Here is a 23,325-nt window from a genome sequence, read left to right on the forward strand (position 1 = left end):
ATGAGCAAAGAACTAGTCCAAAGTCTTCTGTGAGTACATATAATTTAAGTGACTCATTCAACACAAATTTAGTGGAAAGGTAAGTCCACTCCCTAGAAAAATTTGGCAAATTCTCTGTTGGTGTATATCTAACCTTACACCACAAAGGTCAAACCCTCTCTCTCAGAGGCAGTTGTTGCAGCCAAATTTTTCTCCTACTTCCTCTTATCATATGGCCCCTACATCAAGATTCCAAGGCTATGTATAATTTCCCTTTGTTCTCTACTTACTCTACTATATATAGCTACTCTTCTCAAGCCTTGTTTTCTTGAATTCCCCAACACTATTTGCTGTATATATTTTCCTATTTTCATCATCATCTTCTTGATTCAAAACCCTATTACACAGATGGAAGATCATCACTCTATGAACTCTATGATGAGAAAATCTGTGTCTTCTGATAATACAAGAGCCACTTCTCATGAGTCCCCTGAGGAGAGTAGTTGGACTATGTACTTGGAAGATTTCTTGACAAGCAATAATGATGATGGGGATGATGATGAACGCAGTTCCTTCTCCTCATATGTTTATGAAAACTCTTCCATAATCTCCGATGCCGCTTCTGCGGTTACCAGAAAGTTGAGTGCTATTAATGGAGAAGTTTTAGGGTTCGATAATAGATCAAGTTTCGGATTCGACAGGAGAAAAACGAAAGAAGCTTTGCTTGATGATGCTTTGGAGGATACGGCCAGCTCTCCGGTAAATAGTCCCAAGGTGAGGATCCTAATTCCTAATTAATTCTTCTTCTTTTTTGTTGGTCTAATGCTTTTTTAATCTTGTTAATTTCAAGTCAAATGTTTAATTTATGCTTACCAAAAGAAAACTTTAATTTATATTCAGCCTTTTAAAGATTTAATTAATTTTCATTTCGCTCTTGTCAATAGGTTTTTAATCTAAACCAGTCAGATGTGAGACCAACACAGCAAAACAATAACACAGACATATCTTATACGGTAAAACAGCAATTAATTATTACCATTCTTTTTCTTTTCATTGTCTTTTATTTCTTCTGTTTTTTTTGTTGTTGGAAACAATGCGTTATTAATTTATATCTGTACCTGATTGTGTTTTGAAATTTTGTTGTTATAGGAGAAAGGAAGTACTTCTGGGCTGGTAGATGAGAGAAATGAATTGGGCTTTATTGGGAGGGAAAGTGACTGCACAGACCTGAAGAAAAGAGGACTTTGCTTAGTTCCTTTCTCTGTGGTAGCAAACTATTTTGGGTGATTTATTAATTCTTGTCAATGTCATCATCCATATCCATTACTTGTACTGCATGGCAGTGAATATACATACATCTCTCTCTCTCTCTCTCTCTCTCTCTCTCTCAAAAAATCATATCCTAAAATGATACTTGATTGATGGTGTATATATATTATGATCGAGCGCTTTTATCATATGCTATGGAGGAAGGGACATACTTTATGAATCATTATTTTCAGTAAGAACAGAACAAAACCAGTTGTCCACCATACTGAATATTGGATAAATATCATCAAAGAACAATAAAATAATTATATTATCATCTACAAGATCAATGGTGTATCAAATTAAATCCAATTCTCTGTCGTACAAAAAAGTAGCTCTATACATTCTGCATTTAATTCATGCATCAAATCTACTAGCTAGGCATTCACATTCGCAAACCTAATTTCCTAATTTTTTTTGACAAAAGAAGTCCTAATTTAAAAAAATAAATGGATTTTTCTTCTGTTTGTTGAAAATTTTAAAAAAAATTGTTTTGAAGTTGTTTTTGTCAACGCACGAGGAATTTGATATTGTTGTTATATTGATTTTTATTTCTTTTGCAGTTTGCTTTTTCTCATTGATGCACAATAAAATAAAATGAAAACAAAGTCACCGCCAGTGAATTATATGAGGAAAATAGGTTGACATTCTCTACCTACTCGATTGAGATCTTCTCTTCTTTACAACCCACCACAACTATCAACTATGCTTTCCAAATTTCCGGCTTAAGGTCAAGAGAGTAGTAAAGCTTTTCAAAGCCTCTTATAAGCTTTTTGTAACACTAGAAGAAGAAAAATTCCATGCAATGTCTTCTTAATTCCTTTGCACGTAACCTTCATGGATTCAAAGCGGATATGTTCTAGCTCAATAGAAGAATCCTCGTTAATACAATCACGAAAAATTATTGTGTGATACTAAAACACCTAGTCTAGTGACTACAAGGTGGGGCATTAACGGTTAATATGTGTATTTAAGTTTTACGAATTCATTCTACTTAGGCAGAATGATGTGTGTAACATCCTATCCCGATTTCAATTTTAATTTTAATTTTCGAAATTTTAACATAATTGGACGGTTTTGTCCCTAGGATTTTTTTAAATGGTTTAGGGTTCACTTTTTGTTCGGAACTGATTTTTGGAATTTTATTTGCTCAACTACATAGAGCTTGCTCTCACGAGTTCGTAGACATGTACTATGCATTGAGCGGAGTTAAAACGAAGAAGTTAAGGTCAACGAAAGTGCAGTGCTACAACTATAATTTTTGGGAAAAGTCAGATTATTTAAACTTGCGACAGTTTCTCTCTCCTCACTTTCTCTCTCCTCACTTTCTCTTCACTCTTCACTCTCCCCGATTTTCTGTCATTTCTCCCCGATTTTCTCTCCTCTCTCTTGCATACCAAAAAAAAAAAAAAAAAAGCCCACAACGCCTCCTTGTCTTCCCGACAAGATTTCGGCGTCGTCCAGTTGTCATAGGGCAGGGCACCGATCGGAAAATCTTCCCCTCCAACCAGCGAGCACATATGGCCAAAGAATCACTTCGATATGCTATTACACGAAGTAGAAACAACTTAGAAAGTCGTCGGAGTCGATGCTACAGTGTCGCCAGTTTCAAAGCTTTTTTGGTGCAACTCTGGCCAACCTAGGCCGCGATATTCCTTGCAAAAAGTAGCCTTCTTCCTCCTTAGCACTTTCCCTTGAAAACCCGACCCGACCCGATTAAGAAATTTTGGTCACAAACCTTCACTGGTTTGGCCGTTTTCAGGCTAATCCGACCACTTTTTGGTCGGGGTCCAAGAGTAAAGATTGTTCCCCTAGTTGTGCTTCAGCTTTTGGTATAAGTCTTTCCCAACGATGTTGAGTTTTTCTGTCACCGAAAACCTACCCCAAACCACTGCCGTTGTCGGTGGCATGGACATGTCACGCCCCGAACTTGGGGTAAGGTAAAATCTTAAACTCAGTGCATGATAATAAAGTAAAATAAATAAAAGAAGACCAAAAGGTCAACCTTCCCAAAGAATATCCAAAAATATATACCTAAACATGATATGCTTCCTCTTAGGCTATAAGTTATCTCAACTCACCTAACTTCTTAGTTCTCTAGTTCACAAACCTATCAAAAAATATTTTGAGGTGTGAGCATTAACAGCCCAGTAAGGACATAAAACCTTATCACAGTAGATTGATAACACAAAATTAAGTGTTGTGGCATCATATAGTCACGCACCAAATCAACAATAGTAATACATGAGTGCAATGCAAACTTCTCGTATATTCCCGTTAATTCATATAACTGAACAAAAATCATGTGTACTGTGGGATCCCTGGAACTTGGTACCTACCAAGAGTTAGACTCAACCACCCAAAAGAAACTTTCCAATACTCTCTTCCATAATTACTTAATCAACCCAAGAATTCCAATAATCACCACTCACATGAATAATTTCTCAAATAATTCTCTCTTTCACCAATCACATTTGAAATGCATCTAAACCAAATGATAATCACTGATCATCAATATTCATATTCCAAAATTAAATTTATATCCAAGAGTTCATAAACATCCAAGAGAAACAATATTACATGCTCAAACCATCTCAAGTGCATCAACAAATTAATATCAAGAATTTCATCATTTAACAATATCATACAATCATATAATATTCACGAAATTTAATTAAATCAACCTCCGTAAAGGTTTCCCCAAGAAACTCCCTACCTAGATTCCATGCTAAGAAAAAGACATGCCTCGCCAACACCACAATGAAATACAAGTCTCACGGTAACCGGAGTTCCTATTCCAACAAAAAAAAGTGTTACTATTTGTCCCGTAAGTAGTAATTAAATGCTATCCAATTTCTTTATAACTAGGGTTCCTTACATTCCCCCTTAACTCTACTCCAATTTCATTAGAGGCCTTCATTTGACTAAAGTTACAAATCTGTCCCTAGAACTTTCAATAATTAACGTTTGATAAATGACAAAACTGCCCCAAAAATTGCATAATAATTTGCACACAGGTCCCTGCTGCGAATCCAGTTAATTCCCAGGCCAAATTCCAAAGTTTCTTCTTCCAATCTCCTTCTCAATACCATTTACACAATTAAACCTCATATAATTTATCCAAATCACTCAAGTTATGCAACAAACTCCAAAATTGTCACATGCTCTCTCCAAAGTGGGTCCATTCATGAGTTGGTATTAGTGGTTACATGTTTATTAGTTGCTGCATAATTGTAGGAGTTTGCATGTCCCTAGACTTTAGTTGTTGAGTAGTTGTAGGAGTCAAGTTAATCCACTTCCATAGTGGTGGCGCCGTGGGAAAGCTTTCCCGTACCAACTCCCTATACCTAATCGCCTAATCCCACGAGCCCTGTCCCAAGCAGATAACAAAAAAAACACAAAATCTCATGAACATGAACTCTGTACAATATTCCAGCAATCAAACCAACCTAAGGGGGGTGTATCCAATTCAAACTTTTAATGACTTTTATAGAGTTTAAAAGTCTGGAGGTATTCAATTTAGACTTTTAAAGAGTGTATAAAAGTCTAATGGTATTCAATTGTGACTTTTAAAAAGTATTTAAAAGTTTGGTGGTATCCAGTTATAACTTTTAAAGAGTATTTAAAAGTTTGGTGGTATCCAAAAAGTTAATGACTTTTAAAAAGCTTATTAAATGAATGACTTTTCCATACTTTTAAGACTAATTGTTAAGAGCAAAAGTCTTGCCAATTTACTAGTGACTTTTATCAACTCTATGAAAGTCACTCACTTAAAAAAAGTTTTTATAAGTATGAATTGGATACACCCCCTTAAATCTATATCTCACTTTCTCTGAATTCATTGTCAATCTTTATTCCACTTACAACAAACAACTTAAATAACCTTACAAACTCAAAAACTCCGAATTGAAAGAATTTAAAAACCTGAAAAACAGCCCCCAAAATATACCTTTGATTGTTGGGCTCAATCTGACGATCACATAGGTGAAAACCGTTCATCAATCGGAGCTCTATAACTAATGATATGATTTTCTGAAGATTTTGAAGACAATTCTTTCGTTTGAACATGTACGTATCGAAGGAGAAGAAGAAAGAAGGCCCAGCCGACTTTGGGCTTCTTATCCAGCAATTCTCTAAGATTTTTTTTACTCTATTTCAAGTAATCCAACCGGCAGTTGCCATGTGTCACTCTCTGAATGGACCAATTTGAATATTCATTAGAAATTCATTAGGGCCCCAGAAAAATTCCAGAAAAATGCTACGAACTCGTAATTAAATGTACTTTCATCTTATGACTTTTAAAACTACCATTTGACTTCCACAAAATTTTACATATTTTCTTGTTCATTTCTAATAAACCACAAACCAAATTAATCCAAATCAACTCTCAAATTTTTATAAAATTCTTTGAAAATTATGAACTATTTTCTAAGCATCTCAAAATATTCAGGGTCTCACAGGGCCCTAGTTTAGTGACCGATTTTCGATCTAGAATGATCTCCACGTCGTTCCGAGCATGACGGTATGCTTGGATTGGGGAGATCAGAAAAGAGTCCTTAATTTGGAATCACTGCTAAGGCAAGTGACCACCTCTTTTAGGGATGGCAACGAGCCGAGTAGGGGCCGGGTATGACAATATCATCCCCGTCCCCGCTCTCCATCCCCGCCCCCATCCCTGAACCAATCCCTGTTTAATAGGTTTCGGGGAATCCTCGTCCCCATCCCCGTCGGGGGACTATCCCCCATACCCGTCCCGAATCCCCGATTTTTTTTGCATAAAAAATATTTATCATACATTTCAACATTAAGTTTCATATTAAATTATCATTCAACACATTCAAATTAAGGATAAAGTTCAACTCAACTATTCAAAATCACATCAATATGAAAATCCAAATAAGATTAGGAAGAATTAGGAGAGGGAGGTTAACTTAGGGTTAAACATAAATATTATAATTATATATTTATTTATTTAAATATAAAAATATATATTTTCGGGTCGGGTTCGGAGATGGGGACGTCAATACCATCCCCTCCCTATACCCGTCGGGAATTTTTCAAGTTCGGGGATCCCTGTACCCGATACCCGTTTGGCCACGAAATCTCCCCCCGTTAGGGTCGGGGACCCAACGGGGACCCGCCCCCACGGGGATTTTTGCCATTCCTAACCTCTTTTGCTCAAGGGGTGCCAAGTATGCCACATCAAGAGGGAATCGGAAGCGTGCAGAAACCAGTGTTGGGCATCTGATTGTTAATGGCATGGCTTTTTCTGGTAAGCATATTTTTGTGTCGAGGACTTTGTTGACAAGGCGGAGGAGACCAGCCTAAAGGGGTTCCCAAGGTCTCCTTGATAATTCTCATCTCGAACGTTTATGGGCTTAGCAATCGGTGAACATTCCAATTCTATAGATCTTTCTTATGAAATTTCTTCATGCTATGAGGCCAATCTTGGTCTCCCCTGCTTGTCAGCTGGGGTTCTTGATTAAGAAAATTGGAGGTGGCGGTTGGTGTTTGGCTAGATCTGTTTTGATGCCCACAATACGTTTTTGATTCTTTAAGAAGAACTATGATGCTTTCTTTAAATCATAGAAGGCTTTCTTTGACAATACATGCGTAGTGATGAGATGTGTTTCAACAATTTTATTGTTTATATGTTTGGTTGGATCTATTCTAATACCCACAATACGGTTTTGACTTTATACTAAGAACTATGGTGCTTTCTCTAGATCATAAGAGGATTTCTATGATAGTACAACGTAGTGATGAGATGTGTTTTAAGGGTTTTGTGGTTAAGGATGACTGAAATCCCTGTCGGGTCCCCGGCCCTAACAAGGGGAGATTTCAGGGCCAAACAGAGATTGGGTACGGGGATCCCCAAATTTTAAAAATCCATGATGGGTATGGACCGGGGATGGTATTGACGTCCTCATCCCCGAACCCGACTGGATAATTATATATTTTATATAATATTTTGTTACCCTAACCCATAGAAATCTCCCCCATAGCTCTCTCTTTTCATAGCACTGACCCTCCCACTTTCTCTTTTCCTCCTCCTCCTCGTTGTTGGTCCTATTCCTGTGACTATTGGAGAGTTGAAAGCCCTGGGTAATGTCGATTTGAGTGAAAATCGACTCAATGGAAGCATCCTTCTGGAAATTGGTGGGGCTTTTCGTTGAAGGAGTTGAGATTGGAAAAATACTTTCTTCTCTATTAGGGATCAATTATTATAGGATATGATAATTATTATAGTCTTCCAAACATAAAACTATTTGAGAGTGAAGGGAGTGAAATCATATATTTAGTTAGATTTTAGAACATCAAAGAATGATAAAGGTCTCTTCTTGGAGTTCGCATGTAGTTCCTCTATTGCCAAAGCATAAATTGTCGGCATGGATTCATGTTTTGAAACTCTTATTTTGCATATTGATTTTTATATTTAAATTAAATGTATTGAATGATAATTTAATGTAAGGATTAATATTTTTATACAAAAAAAATCGGGGATTCGGGGTGGGGATGGGGGATAGCCCCCCAACGAAGACAGGTATGGGGATTCCCCGAAACCGATAAAACGGGGAGTCGAGGATCTTATTTTCTACCCCGGGATTTTATTGCTTATGTTTAGTCAATAATATAGGTGGTACTCTTTCCTACTCCGGAATTTTATTTTCTCCGAAAAGGTTTTAAGGCTTCGTTTGGGATTGGTTTTTTTTTTTTTTTTTGGGCCAGAAATCTGCTTCACTTTAAAATTAAGCAAGTTAAGGTGTTTGGTAAAAATAAAATATTTCGATTATTTTAAAAGCAGTGGCATTTGAACAGCAACTTTTAAAAGCAATCTCTGGATTCTGCAATTAGTTTTATTTTATTTTAACGAAATATAAAAAGAAAAACAAATTTGCGCATCCAGGGAATCGAACCCTGGTCAGTACCGTGGGAGGGTACTATGATACCACTACACCAGATGCGCTGGTTTATTCTAATGTCACCAAACAATATATTTATAGAAAAGAGATTACCAAATATCTTTTTTTTCCTTCATCATCCACAGATTCTGAGAATTAGAACGCGAAATTTATTTACCAGTTGACTAGTGGGAATAAACTTCTCAGGCCACATAACGGCTCTCTATCTAGCTCCTAAAATATGAAGACGTCGTGGCTCTTAAAAAATACATAGTTATGAATGCGTGGAAGAGAGGATAATGTTGCTCGATACAACTGGGATGCCCCCAATGTTAGAAAAGTATTATAAGGGTCGCCAAATGGAAATCATTGCAAAATGGATGCGGAGTAAATTTAATCCACAAGTTCGATATAACACAATTTCTTTACGATTTTGTTTGAGGGAAGGCATATTCACCAGAAGAATTATGATGGTATTATTAAAATTCCAATACCAGGTTCTGATATTGTTACTATTATTAAATATGGAATTTCTGATGTACAAAGATGTTCAGCTATCTTGCAGCACATTTTTGGATGCCTAAACTGTTCAGGTTATGAGCTTATTTTTTCTCAGGAATCTTCTCTAGCAACTCTGGTATCACTTCAAAAATATCGCCTACAAGTCCATAGTCAGCAACCTGTAATGTACATCAAAGAGTTTATTATTAGAATGGCAAAAATTAGCAGCATGTAAATCCATTTATGCCATATCTTTCCAAAAATGCTTGACAACTACATACGGAACAAGTTTTGCAGAATGAAAAATCCTTAAACCAAATATATTATATGGTCCACATTTTAAGAAACTAAGTTCTTGTTTTTTTTTTCTTCCCTTTTTAGCAGCTGAGGAAGCAAAAAATTACTTCGCCTTTTGGCTCTTTCAGCGAGGACTGAATTCTGCAGACTTTGAAAAGAATGCATCTTGAATCATAACCTTCAGATCTGAGAGGCCAACTGTACGAATTACCATTAACCTTGACAATTATGAGAGAGAGTTCAAGCCATCACCTGGAATATGGGTGCCTCTGCATCTTTGTTCACAGCAACAATGACCTTGGAATCTCTCATGCCTGCTAAGTGTTGAATGGCTCCAGAAACACCAAAAGCCATGTACAACTCTGGGGCAACTATCTTTCCAGTTTGGCCAACCTAATACACAAAGTAACCACATTCTAAGACCAGGAGAACCAAAAAAAAATTGAAAATCAGAACATAGGACTAATTATAATATGCACCCTCTGTGAGACCCAATGCATTTCATCTCCTCAAGATAGTGCAAATGGTTAAGATTCATGACACCAATTTATATATTTAAGATTTAGGAAGAGATATGGTGAATAATGTGAGCATTCAAGTCCAAAATATGTCTTGCCTGTTATTAAAAAGAAAAAAGCATGTTTACTAGAAAAAGTACTTCAAATGTGGCATCTGCACTGCAAGCCTTCTAGCTGGGATGAGAAGCTGAAGCATTTTTCTATTTTTGTGTTGCATAATGTCAACTAGTAAATTCAGACAAAAAAAAAAAGTCAACTAGTAAACAAATGAGTTTTGACAGTTTCAATACCATGAAGAATAGGCTACAAATGAAACACTTGATGTGGGAGCAGCATGAGTGAAGTTCCAGCTTATGGTGTATTGAAAATGCTAAAGATAGCAGGCATACACACATAGAAGTCAATACATTCTTCAAAGTCAACGTTACCTGAAGTTCATTAGGAACATATCCTGCATCAACAGCAGCACGGGTAGCTCCAACTAAGCAAAAGAGAAGAAAGAAATGTCAGATTTTCTTACCCGTTTGCAACAACAGCATATGCCTGTAAGTTCAAGTATGGAAGGTTCAAATTCTTTTAATTCTGAACATAATATTTATGACAACTCAACTACATATCATATTAAAGTTATGAGAAGCATGGAAAGTCATTAGCATGATGCATGACAGGTCATCAGCACACACGACAGTCATGGGACAAGTCACACACGCAGAGGCAAACAACAATAAGACACACACAAAGAAACAATACCAAAAATAATACAGATGCTGGAAAGAAAAGAATGGAGTTATAAGCACGAAAAATATTACAATGGAATTACCAACAGCACTAACAAACACAAGCACAAGAATACAGATGCTGGAAAAAAAAAATTGGAGTTCTAACGAAAAAAAATATTTACAAGGAATTACCAGCTGCACCAAGTTTCTCAGCAAGTTTTTCTATCATTTTGAAGTTTTCAGCACTTTTCAATGCACGGCCCCCAGTAACCACAACACGAGCATTCCCAAGATCAGGGCGTTCTGTATCCTGTGATGTGTGCTTTACATATCGAGATTTACCAACAGAATCTGCAAATGAGATATTAAACCATGTTAACAGATGGCCTATGTTTTAATTGCCAATTAGGTAGCAATTTAGCAAATTGATCAGCCAGATCCATTTGATGGACAAAAATCGCCCAAGACACTGTTGATTTTGAAGCATTACCACAAAAATGAATCCAAAGATGGACAAAGAAGCAGTCACATACAATTCTAGTTAAATAAATTAAATTTTAAAGGTATATTTGGCCACTAAATAGTTTATGGATTAGAAAATGACAAACAGACCTTCACCAAAGGTGGAGAGATCAACCTGGGTGATAGGAGCATCATTTGATTTTGAATCGGCTAAGATGGAGGACACTGGAAAGGACGTTGATCTAACTGTCAACAAGCAAGGTCCAGCACCGGTGTATCGAACAGTACAAAGTGCATTACCGGCATATATTGGCCTGCCATATGAAAATATCATCTTACTTCTAGCCAGATGAAATCGACATTTAACACAGATACATGTCAACCAAGAGATGCTTATGCAGGAACATGGAACAAACCCGTCTAGAACCTTGCCAAAAGTAAAACAAGACACCAGAGCTAGATGCAAGCCAAATGGCTTGCATCTGATTTGGATAAGTTGAAACTTGGGCAGGGAAATCCCTGAGTTTTTACCTATCGGGAATTGGGTCGACAAAAACCTCTTGTGCCAAAACATCAGAAAAATATAGAATTAAAAGCACTTGAGTTTTTAGTACAGTAAGGACGCATGTAAATGTTGACTATAAACTGTTTAGATTTGAAGAGCTTTTCTTGTCCGGTGAATTATAATATGGTTTTGCTAATGCGGCCGTAGTGGCTTTGATTGGTTGTATTTTCAGTGAATTGCTATTTCATTGAGGTGTACTGTTTCTTTTCACTGAAGTCATTACGTGCAAAAGAAAAACAAATTTCAAACAACAGTTTACATAAGAGGAGAAATGATCACAACAACAGCCATATAACCAAAGTTACCTGACAAATAGATGAGGGTCTGAAATTTCAATCACATCCGTGATCGGAGAAACATCTAAAAGGGCAGCTGCCCTTGGCAGTATGTTCTTGCCAAACGAACCTGAAGCAGTGATTACATGTGAGTACCCGCCCTTCTGCTGAACCAAATGGATCAGTTTAGCCCAAGGCTCTGCTAGAGGATGACTAAATTCATCAGAATCAGCGACAAGAACCTACACAACAGTAATTGATCACATACCATAACACTCCACAATTTTCAAAATCCCATTTAATATTTACCAACAAAAAAAAAACCATTCAATCAATTGGGGTCAGTAACCCATTTGGAAATAAGCAAAAACACAACCAAAACAACATCAAGCACAAGACTTTATCATAGATTAAAAAGAACCGGTCGACGCCATTTGAGATACCTCAGAAACTGAAAGGTCACATGAAGCGGCATTTGCTGCGGCTTCGTGAAGGGCAGAGCCGGAGCCTGCCAATAGCAATGAAATAGGATTGTCGTTGCTTAAAGATTTTGCAGCCTTCACTGCGCTCACTGATTGGGGCTTGATAGCACCACCTTCGTGTTCAGCTAACACCAGTGTGCTAATCTATTCAATCATTTGAAAAATTATATACAATTAAAAAAATAATTATTAACTAGATTGAATAGTTGAACTGCCATATCTAATTGAAAATATTTTGAAGTGAATTTTGAATATTTGTGGTGAATGAATGAAAGTGAACTTACGGATCGAGAATCGGAGGTGAAAGCGATAATTCGTGACGCGAAGGAAGGACTGATTCGTTTCCTCAAGGCTCTTAGCGCAGCTACACTTGCCATCTCTCTCACTCTCTCTAGCTTTGGGGATGATGATGATGAGGATGATGCTGACGATGAAGGAGGTTGAATACAACTACCTGAGTTTTGAATCTTTCTATTCTACTGTTTACCGCGGGCGGGGCAATGAAATCAAATCAGAGCGATTCGTGAGCTTGAGTTTACAAAATGAAAATGCCCAGGGTGAAACAAAAAAGCAAGAAAATTTTAAAAACGAAAATAAAATAAAATAATTTAAAACAGCTTCTTTTGTTTCTGAACATCGAAGTTTTTTCTTTTCCGAAATTCCGTTAAAACGGATAGGATTTTTCGTGAAAGAGTCACATTCAAGTCACGTGATCATTATTATATGTTTTTTTTTTCAGCTTGCCACCTTAACTTCTTTTTTTACCATATTATAATTCCTAGTTTTTTAAGTATTATGTTTGAAACTCTTGGAGCTAGGGTTCTAATTTGGGGGAGCTTCTAACATGTGGACGATTTTACCTTTAAATTTAATGGCAAAATTGACAGACTTTGACGATAGGACCATTTTAATACTAAATAGAGAGTTGGAGGATTATTGAAATTAAAATTTTAGTTGGTGGACCAAAATGAAATTAGGGCAAAAATTGAGGGTCCTTTTCGATCAATAAAATAACCCATTTTATTATCATGTCCAAGATTATGAAAGTCGATATTAAAATTAGTTGTTCAAATCATACAAGAACTATTCAAACCAAAATTGGGTTATTGATTTTTTGTTTCCAAACCTTGAAATAGAGTGAATTGAAAATTGTGCATATAATTGCACATTACAAGGAAAGTCGAAACAAGTTATTGAGTTGGCTGATGGATGCATCACAGTGCCTGCAAGATATCACTCTCCTATTTTCTTCACTGACTTGCTTTTATTTATTTATGTGTATTTTAATTTTGAGGGCATTTAAGTCTATTTAAGTGAGTTTTTTTGCTATTTTTTGAAAGTTTTTATAAAAATTGACATTTATGAAAGTGATGGGTAAATTTTGGCTATTTTTGATAAATAAATAAAAACTCCATTTTCAATGCGTACACTAGTGGTTCTTGATTCTAATGAATATTATGTGCACATCTTCTGAAATTATGGGTTTTGCGCTTTATTCTAATCAAGTTTATGCACATGGCCGAAAGGATGAAGATTATAATTAAACTAAAAATAGAAATACCATTTTGATGAAAGTCTCAAAATTTAAGGTTGTTGCTTATAAAAACTTAAATAAATATAATTTTGTTGGCGCCCAAGTGAGCGAAAGTGAAAATAAAACGAATTTTGTTAATTTGTATCACATATGTTGATCACATTGCTGACTAATGACCACTTCTCTAATACAAGTGATCCCACATACATTAGTGTGATCCATTTCTAGAAAGAGAGGTGATCAACAAAGTGGTCAATAAATGTTATACAAATAGTATTATTGAAATAAAATTAGTATAGGTATAAGAGTTCAATAATCCCTTATGATTTAGAAAAAATCCATATAAAAAGAGATTTTCTATTTAAACTCCACACTTCTCTTAGTTCACCCAATCTTTTAATTTAAAATTTCACAATTTCTAAGAAAACCCCACTATCTTCCCAAACTACCATTAAATACACCCCAACTGGAAAAAAATAAAAAAAATAAAAGAAATAAAAGAGATTTTCTATTTAAACCCCACAATTTTCTTTGTTCCCAGTAAAAAAAAACACAGACAAATGGAACCCCAAACTCAAAATTTAATACTTTCTAGAGAAAGAGAACAACTTTACCTTTCTCCAAGAACTTGTAAACAGGAAGTTGGAAGGAGGTTGTGGTTGGGGAAGGTAGGGGATAATAAAGTGGAGGTGGAAAAAAGGAATGAAATTTGAAGAATATATGTGGCTGTGTCTTTACCTATCGAAATCTATATGCGATAAGGCAAGGCTTTGACTGGTTTTCTTCCTGTGAAACAAATTACGAACAACTTAATGATTTAAGTATTGGGGTGAACAAAAAGAAGTACCGGGTTTAAATAGAAAATCTCTATAAAAATAACATTACAAAATAAGAAAAGTCAACTACTAATTGCGTGTTACCTAAATTAGCACCAGAATAAAAAAAGAAAAAAAAAAAAAAGGAAAGCCTTTTTTATTTTTATTTTTATTTTGGACGAAAAAAGGAAAGCCTTTATTCTCATTCAATTTACAGAATTGAGATATTGTGGGTCCACACTTGCACTGGATCTGGCCCCATGTACGAGAGTGATCGTTTCGTTCCGTACTAAGTAAGCTGCACCGTCGCACACAGGATCAATAAATAAAAAAAAGGTGGGTCCGCACTTACACTCTGGCCCCATGTACGAGAGTGATAGTTTCTTTCCGTACTAAGTAAGCTGCACCGTCGCACACAGGATCAATAGAAAAACACGTGAAGGCAGAGCAGAAAGAGAAAGAAGCTAAGGCGAGAGGCGAGAGGCGAGAGGCGAAGGCAAGGCAGCTCTCTCTCCCATTTCATTCATCTTGATTGCTCGGGAACTGGGATTAGAGCTCTCTGTTGCTCTGAAATCCACACCCTTCATCTCCACCATGATTTCCACCGGCAAGATCAAGTCCGTCGATTTCTACAGGTCAGATCTCTCGCATTTCCTTTACTTCCCTTCACTGTGCATTAGCTCTGTTGTGTGTGTAAATCTGAATCTGATCATGGAAAGCTCAAGTTCATTGTGTGATTGCGTTGGTGCATTTGGGTTATGAATTATGATGGGTTAGAGAATGAATGGCTTAGATGCACGAATGGAATTGAAGTAATTGTTGGGTTATAATCAGAATTGATGATTAATGTAATAATCGTGTAGAAAAGTTTGAAAAGATTGATGCTTTTGAGTAGTTTGGTGGCATAGAATAACTTTTGGTTGATAATCTTGATTGGCTGATGTAGGAACGAGTAAGTTGTGTTAGTTTTAGGTTGTTTTTGGAAGAATTTGTAGTGTTTGATTGCTAGGATGAACATTGGAAAGGGATGCAAAACTGGTGAGGAATATAATTGCCAATTACATTTTCTGGAATGGGCATTGATATGGAATTCCTATTTTATTTTGCTTTTTTTTATTTTGTTGGTTTGTTTTATTTATTTATGGGTTGGTCAACTAAACAATGAATTAACCACTCCATAGATTTGCCCATGCCATTTCAAAGTTCATTTCAATAACACTACCTAAGAGTAAGGAAGCATTACCAGATTATTTGGAGGTGCTTAGTTGAAGCATTCACACTAGAAGATTGATTGGTTTTAGCTTCTGGTTGTGTCTCTTTATTATTTTCTTCTTATTGTTTTGGGGAGAAAAGTCAGAGAAACAGGATGCAAAAGCAGGCAGAAATCCCAGGGAAAAGAAAATAAATAAAGATACAAAACAAGTATCGGCAAGCGAATCCACTTTCAGAGTCATAGTGCATTGAAATAAAAACTTCAAATTACATGGGCTTAGAATTGTATATATTTTCTTAATGCATTAAAGAAACTAATTTTACATACATAAAGTTTATAGGTAATACAGATGGAGATCGCTATGCATCTCTTCTCAAAAGTTTCTTGTGAATAGCAGGAGAAAGAAAAATAGACCTGTGGGGAAATTTAGTGTGCAATATTTTACTTATGGTGGTTGTTCTGATACTTATATATATGTATATATTAATTTATGCTACAAATGTTTTCCTATGTCCAGGAAAATTCCAAGAGATTTGACTGAAGCATCATTATCGGGTGCAGGATTATCTATAATAGCAGCTCTTGCCATGATGTTTTTATTTGGAATGGTAATGCAGCTCCTATATCTTTAGTTGGTTACTTATTCAAAGTATTAAACTTTGACTGTTTAGAGAATGAGTGATGATCCTTTTTCTCAATTAATGCTTGTTTTGGTCCTGTATGGATGTGTAACCTTTTTTTATTTCTAAATTTTCTTTGGAATTTCCATTAGTTTTCTTTCTTTTCTATAATTTTTTTCATTAAGATATTCTTGTGGTTAATGTACCTCATCATGTCTATATTTACCATCATCTTTTTGTTTTTCGTTTTTCCTTTTTCAGTAATCTGTTTTGGCACTTTATTACTAAATTTAGTAATAGTGACATTTCTTTACATCTGATGGTACTTACGATGATCATTTTGCAGGAACTGAATAGTTATTTAGCCTTCAGCACCTCTACATCTGTTATTGTTGACAAGAGTTCTGATGGGGACTTCTTACGTATTGGATTTAATATAAGGTAAAGTTTCATAGCTTGGATTGATGTTTTTCAATGTTTATGAAGTTATTGAGTCATGTTTAGGCTTACTATGTTCGTATATGGAGTCAACACTATCTTCAGGCAGCAGTGGTACACAATCAGATCCTATATATGACACATATGGTCAGAACTTTTGAATGCTAGTTTGACGTGATACTGCCGAACCACATGTGATGAATACTTAGTAGTATTATATATTAAGACTGGCATCAATATCATGGTTGAGAGTTGTAGGACTTATCAAGCGTGGACAAAGTGATGCCTGAGTTCCATGTGCATGCTTTACTTAGGTTCAAATGATTCCTAGGTGCATTACTTGGGAATTTGTAGGCAATGCTTTACTCGGCTGAAAGGAGCCAATTAGATTGTCGAAGCATTAGGTTATCAGGGTACCCCCTCTGTTACTCAGGGAAACTCTTAGTCTTTCACTTTTGAAGTATCAACTAATATAAACTCCCTTCCCACCCCCTCCCTCTCCCTCTCCCTCTCCCTCTTGCCTCTCTCTCTCTCTCTCTCTCTCTCTCTCTCTCTCTCTCATATTTTCTTATTTTTTATTTATTTTAAAAAACTAACTTTATCTCAATTTTCATGTAGTTTTCCTGCACTCTCATGTGAATTTGCATCCGTTGACGTGAGTGATGTGTTGGGAACAGTAAGTTTCTCTCTCATTTTGTTTTGTCTATATTATCTATTCTGTTGTTGATTTTTGCTCCCTACTGTTAAAGATCCTTTGTTAGTCATTTTTTATATTCTTGATGTGGCACCCATCTGGCCTGAATTTGTGCCCTCTTATTTTCAGAACAGATTGAATATAACGAAAACAATTCGCAAGTTCTCTATAGGTCCAGATTTAAAACCCACCGGCTCTGAGTTCCACTCAGGACCCGCTTTACATGACATTAAGCATGGGGATGGTGATGAATATGCTGGTGATGGCTCTGTTTCACTAACCGCTCGAACTTTTGAAAAGTTTACTCACCAGTAAGTAGGCCAACTTTTAATTCCATACCTTTCATATTTAAAGCCACTGATGTGGGTGACTTCTGACTTTATGTTGCAAAATAATACCATTCCTGATTTTGCATTAAACAATTCTATTGCAGGCATCCAATTTTGGTTGTTAATTTTTATGCTCCTTGGTGCTACTGGAGCAATCGCCTGGTAAATTAATTAGCTTCACAAATTGCTCAAATTTCTTTGATGAAATTAGCTATGTTAATTAATCATTTTATACAATCTTGTTATATACTTGCGTATGTATATTTTATGGTTATGGCATGATGGCACAGAATTTAGAATCTCATCTTGTAGCCAGAAATCAAAGGTTAGGATGGGAAAACTTATTATGTCGCAGTTTTCATTCTGAGGATTTCTTCAACTTATTTAAATCTTTTAAGTTTTTCCACAAAAGAAAAAAACAGATAAAATCTTAAAGGTTGTAATATGTGTACTGTTTCGTCTGACTTATTACATACATTGTCTTGAATCTTGGAAACTTGTTTTGCCCCCATTTATACCTTTGATCATGTGTGTACTCGTGCGCATATGAGAAGCCACAAGATCCTTGAGTTGGTTCATGGTGCCCTTTCTTCATTTTCAATGGAAATGTCGAACGATACTTGTGCGCATTAAAAGTTTGGTTGATTGAATTGAACTATTTAGTCAAAATCATCCAAAAGCTGTATCTTCTTGCTGTGTTTGTTTCTTTTTCTTGTATTATGTTCCTGCTTCATTTTCTCTCTTCTTTTTTTTCTTTTTCAGAAACCTTCATGGGAGAAGGCCGCCAAAATAATAAGAGAAAGGTGCTTCATTCTGAAAGTTATACTGTTTTCTTCCAGATTTTATGATTTTTCAAGTGGTACTGTAATATTTTTTATTTTGCCACACAATGTCCAGAATTTGAAGTCCACAACTCCTCTCTCTCTCTCTCTCCCCTCTCTTTTGCCTCCATGTTTAACAGATATGATCCAGAAATAGATGGGCGTATTCTTTTGGCGAAAGTAGATTGTACTGAAGAAGGTGACTTGTGTAAGAGGTATATTTTAGATTGGTTATTCCTACTTTCTACTTGATTTTCTAATTTCTATGGATTTGCAATAGATTTTATATTGTACACCGCAAACATATGCACTTTCAGTTCTTATTAGTTGTATAAAGAAAATCTCAAAGTTTAATTAATATTTCTTGTTCTCCTCAATGAAACAAAGGATTTATAAATTGCGATATTTAATAACACTTACAGTGGAGAATAAAACTGAAAGACAACTCCAAGGAATACTAATTAGCGCAGGAACTTATTGCATTGCAATAATAATTTTGTAAATATCAGATTTTATTTACCATTAATAAAATTTTAAAACAGTAAGTTTAACTTGAAATGATCAGGGGGGTTTTTATCTGGCTTGAAAGGGCGGTCCAAACTCAACATGAAAGAGAAACCTACTTACCTTTGAAGAAGGTTTTGCAACAAGTACTCTAAGCTGCCTTGCCTTAACTGGGGTGGTTTTCAAATAACAGCACTAGGGCATAGTCTTCTGAAATGCCAATTGGAGCTTTAGATTTTATCTTGAGTTTAGCGTTCTCATCAATAAGCTTCATGCTTACACATGAGTATGTTTTGACTCTCTTTCTGCTTGAACAGAGAACTGTTAACCTCAGGGTGGGAACATGGATGTGCTCATGTTTTAGTCTGTCTCTGTCCTATTTATTTTCCCATGCTAATTTTGTATGATTGCTACAGTTAAGCCATCAGTCATAGCATCCTGGAATTGAACCACCATTTGAACTTTTTTCATATTCAAATAGTCATTGCCTTACGTTACCCCAAATACAACATTATTGTACTCTTCTTTACTTACCTCTCAAGTTTGCTTAATGTACCACTGGCTTCCTATTTTTTATATTATTAACTTTGTTTCCCCTATAACGATCAGGAATCACATTCAAGGATATCCATCAATTCGTATCTTTCGTAAAGGAAGTGATGTGAGGTAAATACTACAAAATTTTGCCGACTTTTAGATTATTTTGAACTGATGTCTATTCATTTATTTATATTCAAGTTGTCATTTATTTCCTCCTTCTGTTCTTGGAGTTTTAGTTATTCTAGGCTGCATTTAATTATTTAAAACTTTTTTCCTTTGGATCTTCATATAACTTGTATGTGCATTTATTAAACATCACCCGAGTTTTGGAATCTTTCTATGTGCTCTTAGGTTTCATTTCAATATACGGATTTAAATGCGAGTTTGGAATTTAACTTTTGACTTAAATTGTTTGTGTCAAATCAAACGTCAAAAGAATGGAAAATGTAGAGTTTTGATATATGGAAATTAAAATTATGTTTTTAAGTGAATTAGTGAGTTAACTCGCAATAACATTTTCTTGATTATTTGAAATCCACGTTATCGTAAATAGTGAATTACATGTATAATGTAAATCCAAATCCTTAATTTCCAAGTCATCTATGTAAATGCAACCTTAGAGCCAATAAGGTCTTATCAAGACATTTCTGATGCCTTGGTTGTGATGTGAAGCTATGTGCATAGTTTGCTCATTCCATGAGCTTTATAAGATGATAGCAGTATATAAAGGTCAATTCTCTCTCTCTGTGTCTATTTCTCTCTCCCTCACTCCTTCGCTCCCTCCGCCCCCTCCCCTGTTTCAGTTTCCTTTTTATTTTATTTTTTCCTTGTATATAGACCCTGAGTAATTTGTTTGATACCTTTGTTTCTCAAATTCAGATGTCAAAATTTTTGCCCCCACGACCATGCCTGTCTTGTTCATATGACTATACCTTTGTTAATCTGGAATTCTGTCACAGGGATGACCATGGACACCATGATCATGAATCTTATTATGGAGATCGAGATACAGATAGTCTGGTTAAGGTACAAGCATTCATAAGTTTCAATTAGCCTTACAGTTTCCTCTGTTTAACTTTGACTTTGAACTTATTAATACTTGTTGATGGAATTTTTGTTCAATACCCCAATTGAGATTGCAAACCCATCTGATATGAAGTTCTCATCCTTGCAGACAATGGAGACTTTGGTGGCACCTATCCCTGTTGAGGCTCAAAAACTTGCTTTGGAGGGTAAATCTGACAATGGGACTGACAATGCAAAAAGACCAGCACCACTGACAGGAGGGTGTAGAATTGAAGGCTATGTGCGTGTGAAGAAGGTGATCTTCCATTGATTGAAATTAATAGAAGCATTGGGCATGTTAGCACGTATGAAATTTGTTATTCCCACAGAACTCCTTGATCTCTTTCTCTGCTCCCAAACCATCTCACATGCTTGGAAATGCGATGAAAAAGGAGAAATGAAAGGGTAGTTTCAACTACTCTTATCCTTCTTTCTTTTTCCAAAGCATGCCTTGAGGCGCTTCACAAGTGTAGAATTGGTATGAATAAAGAGAAAAATGCGAAGGGGGGCAGTTGTTGTGACTGCACAAATTTTGGTTACCAGAGCGGTGCACATATGAGTTGCCCTACTTGAGAGCCACATGTGCAGTCATGACAGCCACAGATGGCCTTGGGTTCTTCATGAATAAAATTTAGCCGTGTTAGGAACTAAGCTACAGTTGTGTAGTTGGTACCCTTATGAGTCCTACCAAAAGAGAGAGAAAAAAAGGTCCTTAAGCAAGTTCTTGTACTTGATGGTTAACATGAATAAACAAAAGAGAGAATATGGTACCAGTAAAATGCATTATGTCATTATCACAATTCTCCTGTCAATTGAGCCAACAATGAAACTCTTAGCTACTATCATTCAGTAGGAATTTAGGTATGATTTGTCCTCTACTGTGCAGGTTCCAGGAAACCTTGTCATTTCCGCTCATTCAGGAGCCCATTCCTTCGATGCTTCTCAAATGAACATGTCACACGTCATATCACATTTTTCATTCGGTAGGATGATTACTCCTAAGGTGATGAGTGATGTCAAGCGATTGGTACCTTATCTTGGTGGAAGCCATGACAGGTTGAATGGTCGGTCTTTCATAAATCATCGTGATCTAGGTGCTAATGTTACAGTAAGTTTGTCACTCTACACATCTTGGCATTGTGTTTGCTTCTCTATTGTTCTGTGTTTGTCCATCAGCATCTCAATGTTTAAGTGAAATCAGCAACATATAGCTGCATGTCCATGATTTTTAGGTGTATGGATATTGGTGCATTGAGATGGGTGGCACACACAATATATTATGTTTCATTCTAGAATTTCTCTGTGGTTCAAATACTTTTTGAACGGTCCATGCATCTGTCCCTGCTCTTTTGAGCTTTTAAATGTGTTTACTCTTTCTGAGTGATCCTATTTTATAATGTTGGCTTATAAATTCACCAATAACATTTAAAACTGTCCATTTTATTGTATTGATATTCTACCTCCCTAGAGATGCTTTACAGCCAACAAACATTTCCTTCTGGATGGAGTTGGAATACTAAAATAATTTTGATTGTTTTTTATGGTAATTTTCTTTGAGTACTAAAAGAGTGTTGTTTCCTCTTCTTTTATGGTAAGTTTCTTTCAACTTTATTGATTATTGCATCTGCTCACAATATTCCTGGAACCCCTGTTTATTGACTTCCAAGTTACAGCTGAATAGATCATTAATGACGTTTATTTGGCTTGTGAAGAATTGCTAATGTTTACACTCTTCTTAAGTATATTTCTGGTAATTGCATTTGCAGATAGAGCATTACCTTCAAATAGTTAAAAGCGAAGTTATAACAGGAAGAAATCATAAATTAATTGAGGAATATGAGTACACAGCCCACAGTAGCTTGGTGCAAAGTCTTCAAGTACCGGTTGCAAAATTCCATTTCGAGCTCTCTCCCATGCAGGTTTAATAACAAACAGTTTAGTATTTGTGTACTAGTTTTACTCTCTTTGCTTCTCATCTCTTTTTCTTTGTCTGTCTTCTATACCCAGGTGTTAATAACAGAAAATCGGAAATCCTTCTCACATTTTATCACGAACGTGTGCGCTATAATTGGAGGTGTTTTCACGGTTAGTATCTTCTATCTTTGGTTCTTTACTTCTCTCCAGATTGCGTACTAATTTATTTTGGCCTTTGGGTTCCAGGTAGCAGGAATAGTGGATTCAATTCTGCACAACACTATTAGAATGATGAGAAAGGTTGAACTAGGCAAAAATTTTTGATGGATAGGTGAAATTTCGTTAGTGTACAATGAATTGTTTATTTGCAACACCTAATTTAGTGAGGATTGTTTTGTTAACGATGACATATTCCTTTTAGAACAAAAGTAGAAAAATGCAATGAGAAGTGCCACATTTTCCAGTTAGAGTTGCCAATACAAAAACTAGTTTTATGAAGATTTTATGCTTCATAACTTATGCATTATACATTTGGCTTCTACTTTATTTTTTATTTTTAGAAAGAATTAGACGAAAAATGTGGCCATTTGTGAGATGTTCTGGGTTTTCAAACAGTTTTTTTCTGTTTGGTTGATGATAAGATCTTCACTTAATTTTTCCTAAATTCCCAAAGAAGGTAGGGATAAATATTAGGGGTGTTAAAATCCAATCCAATCCAATCCAATTGATTGGTTTTTGATGACCTTGACGAATTGGATTGAATCAACAATTTCTTCTACGCTTAATTTTGTGGAAATGAATGATTTTTTTTTTCTTCATTAAAAAATCAA

The 23,325-nt window shown here is 35.7% G+C and overlaps 3 protein-coding genes and 1 non-coding gene across 4 annotated transcripts; 2 read left to right on the forward strand and 2 right to left on the reverse strand.

Moving 5' to 3' along the window:
* Positions 1-1,364, forward strand: LOC110751221 (vascular-related unknown protein 4-like). Its single transcript, XM_088252552.1, has 4 exons — positions 1-241; positions 388-753; positions 924-992; positions 1,129-1,364. The coding sequence occupies exons 1-4, from the start codon at positions 212-214 to the stop codon at positions 1,264-1,266; spliced, it is 603 nt and encodes a 200-aa protein (XP_088108678.1). The 5' UTR covers positions 1-211; the 3' UTR covers positions 1,267-1,364.
* Positions 1,365-8,183: 6,819 nt separating this feature from the next.
* Positions 8,184-8,254, reverse strand: TRNAG-CCC (transfer RNA glycine (anticodon CCC)). The gene has a single exon. It is a non-coding gene; the product is annotated as a tRNA-Gly (tRNA).
* Positions 8,255-8,641: 387 nt separating this feature from the next.
* On the reverse strand, positions 8,642-12,568 carry ETFALPHA (electron transfer flavoprotein alpha). Its single transcript, XM_021951638.2, has 8 exons — positions 12,293-12,568; positions 11,970-12,152; positions 11,557-11,768; positions 10,837-11,000; positions 10,417-10,575; positions 9,934-9,986; positions 9,240-9,380; positions 8,642-8,869 (listed from the first exon to the last, which is right to left on the reverse strand). The coding sequence occupies exons 1-8, from the start codon at positions 12,383-12,385 to the stop codon at positions 8,792-8,794; spliced, it is 1,083 nt and encodes a 360-aa protein (XP_021807330.1). The 5' UTR covers positions 12,386-12,568; the 3' UTR covers positions 8,642-8,791.
* Positions 12,569-14,782: 2,214 nt separating this feature from the next.
* LOC110751215 (protein disulfide-isomerase 5-3) lies at positions 14,783-22,958 on the forward strand. Its single transcript, XM_088252244.1, has 15 exons — positions 14,783-14,992; positions 16,088-16,178; positions 16,537-16,631; positions 17,247-17,304; positions 17,452-17,633; positions 17,756-17,813; positions 18,414-18,454; positions 18,613-18,687; positions 19,586-19,642; positions 20,476-20,542; positions 20,691-20,837; positions 21,468-21,689; positions 22,348-22,500; positions 22,589-22,666; positions 22,742-22,958. The coding sequence occupies exons 1-15, from the start codon at positions 14,952-14,954 to the stop codon at positions 22,817-22,819; spliced, it is 1,443 nt and encodes a 480-aa protein (XP_088108370.1). The 5' UTR covers positions 14,783-14,951; the 3' UTR covers positions 22,820-22,958.
* The last annotated feature ends 367 nt before the right edge of the window (positions 22,959-23,325 follow it).

The sequence above is a fragment of the Prunus avium genome, chromosome 4 (genome assembly GCF_965620075.1).
Source record: "Prunus avium chromosome 4, drPruAviu1.hap1.1, whole genome shotgun sequence".
Taxonomy (NCBI): domain Eukaryota; kingdom Viridiplantae; phylum Streptophyta; class Magnoliopsida; order Rosales; family Rosaceae; genus Prunus; species Prunus avium.

What these genes read in the sequence shown, in the direction of transcription:
- LOC110751221 (XM_088252552.1), top strand. Translation starts at nt 212, where the DNA reads ATGGCCCCTACATCAAGATTCCAAGGCTAT. An exon ending in CTCCGGTAAATAGTCCCAAG is followed by an intron (nt 754 to 923) that starts GTGAGGATCCTA and finishes TCTTGTCAATAG; the next exon opens with GTTTTTAATCTAAACCAGTC. An exon ending in ACACAGACATATCTTATACG is followed by an intron (nt 993 to 1,128) that starts GTAAAACAGCAA and finishes TTGTTGTTATAG; the next exon opens with GAGAAAGGAAGTACTTCTGG.
- ETFALPHA (XM_021951638.2), bottom strand. Translation starts at nt 12,385, where the DNA reads ATGGCAAGTGTAGCTGCGCTAAGAGCCTTGAGGAAACGAATCAGTCCT. An exon ending in GTGACCTTTCAGTTTCTGAG is followed by an intron (nt 11,769 to 11,969) that starts GTATCTCAAATG and finishes ACTGTTGTGTAG; the next exon opens with GTTCTTGTCGCTGATTCTGA. An exon ending in ATGTTCCTAATGAACTTCAG is followed by an intron (nt 9,381 to 9,933) that starts GTAACGTTGACT and finishes TTTGTGTATTAG; the next exon opens with GTTGGCCAAACTGGAAAGAT.
- LOC110751215 (XM_088252244.1), top strand. Translation starts at nt 14,952, where the DNA reads ATGATTTCCACCGGCAAGATCAAGTCCGTCGATTTCTACAG. An exon ending in AAGTCCGTCGATTTCTACAG is followed by an intron (nt 14,993 to 16,087) that starts GTCAGATCTCTC and finishes TCCTATGTCCAG; the next exon opens with GAAAATTCCAAGAGATTTGA. An exon ending in TGATGTTTTTATTTGGAATG is followed by an intron (nt 16,179 to 16,536) that starts GTAATGCAGCTC and finishes ATCATTTTGCAG; the next exon opens with GAACTGAATAGTTATTTAGC.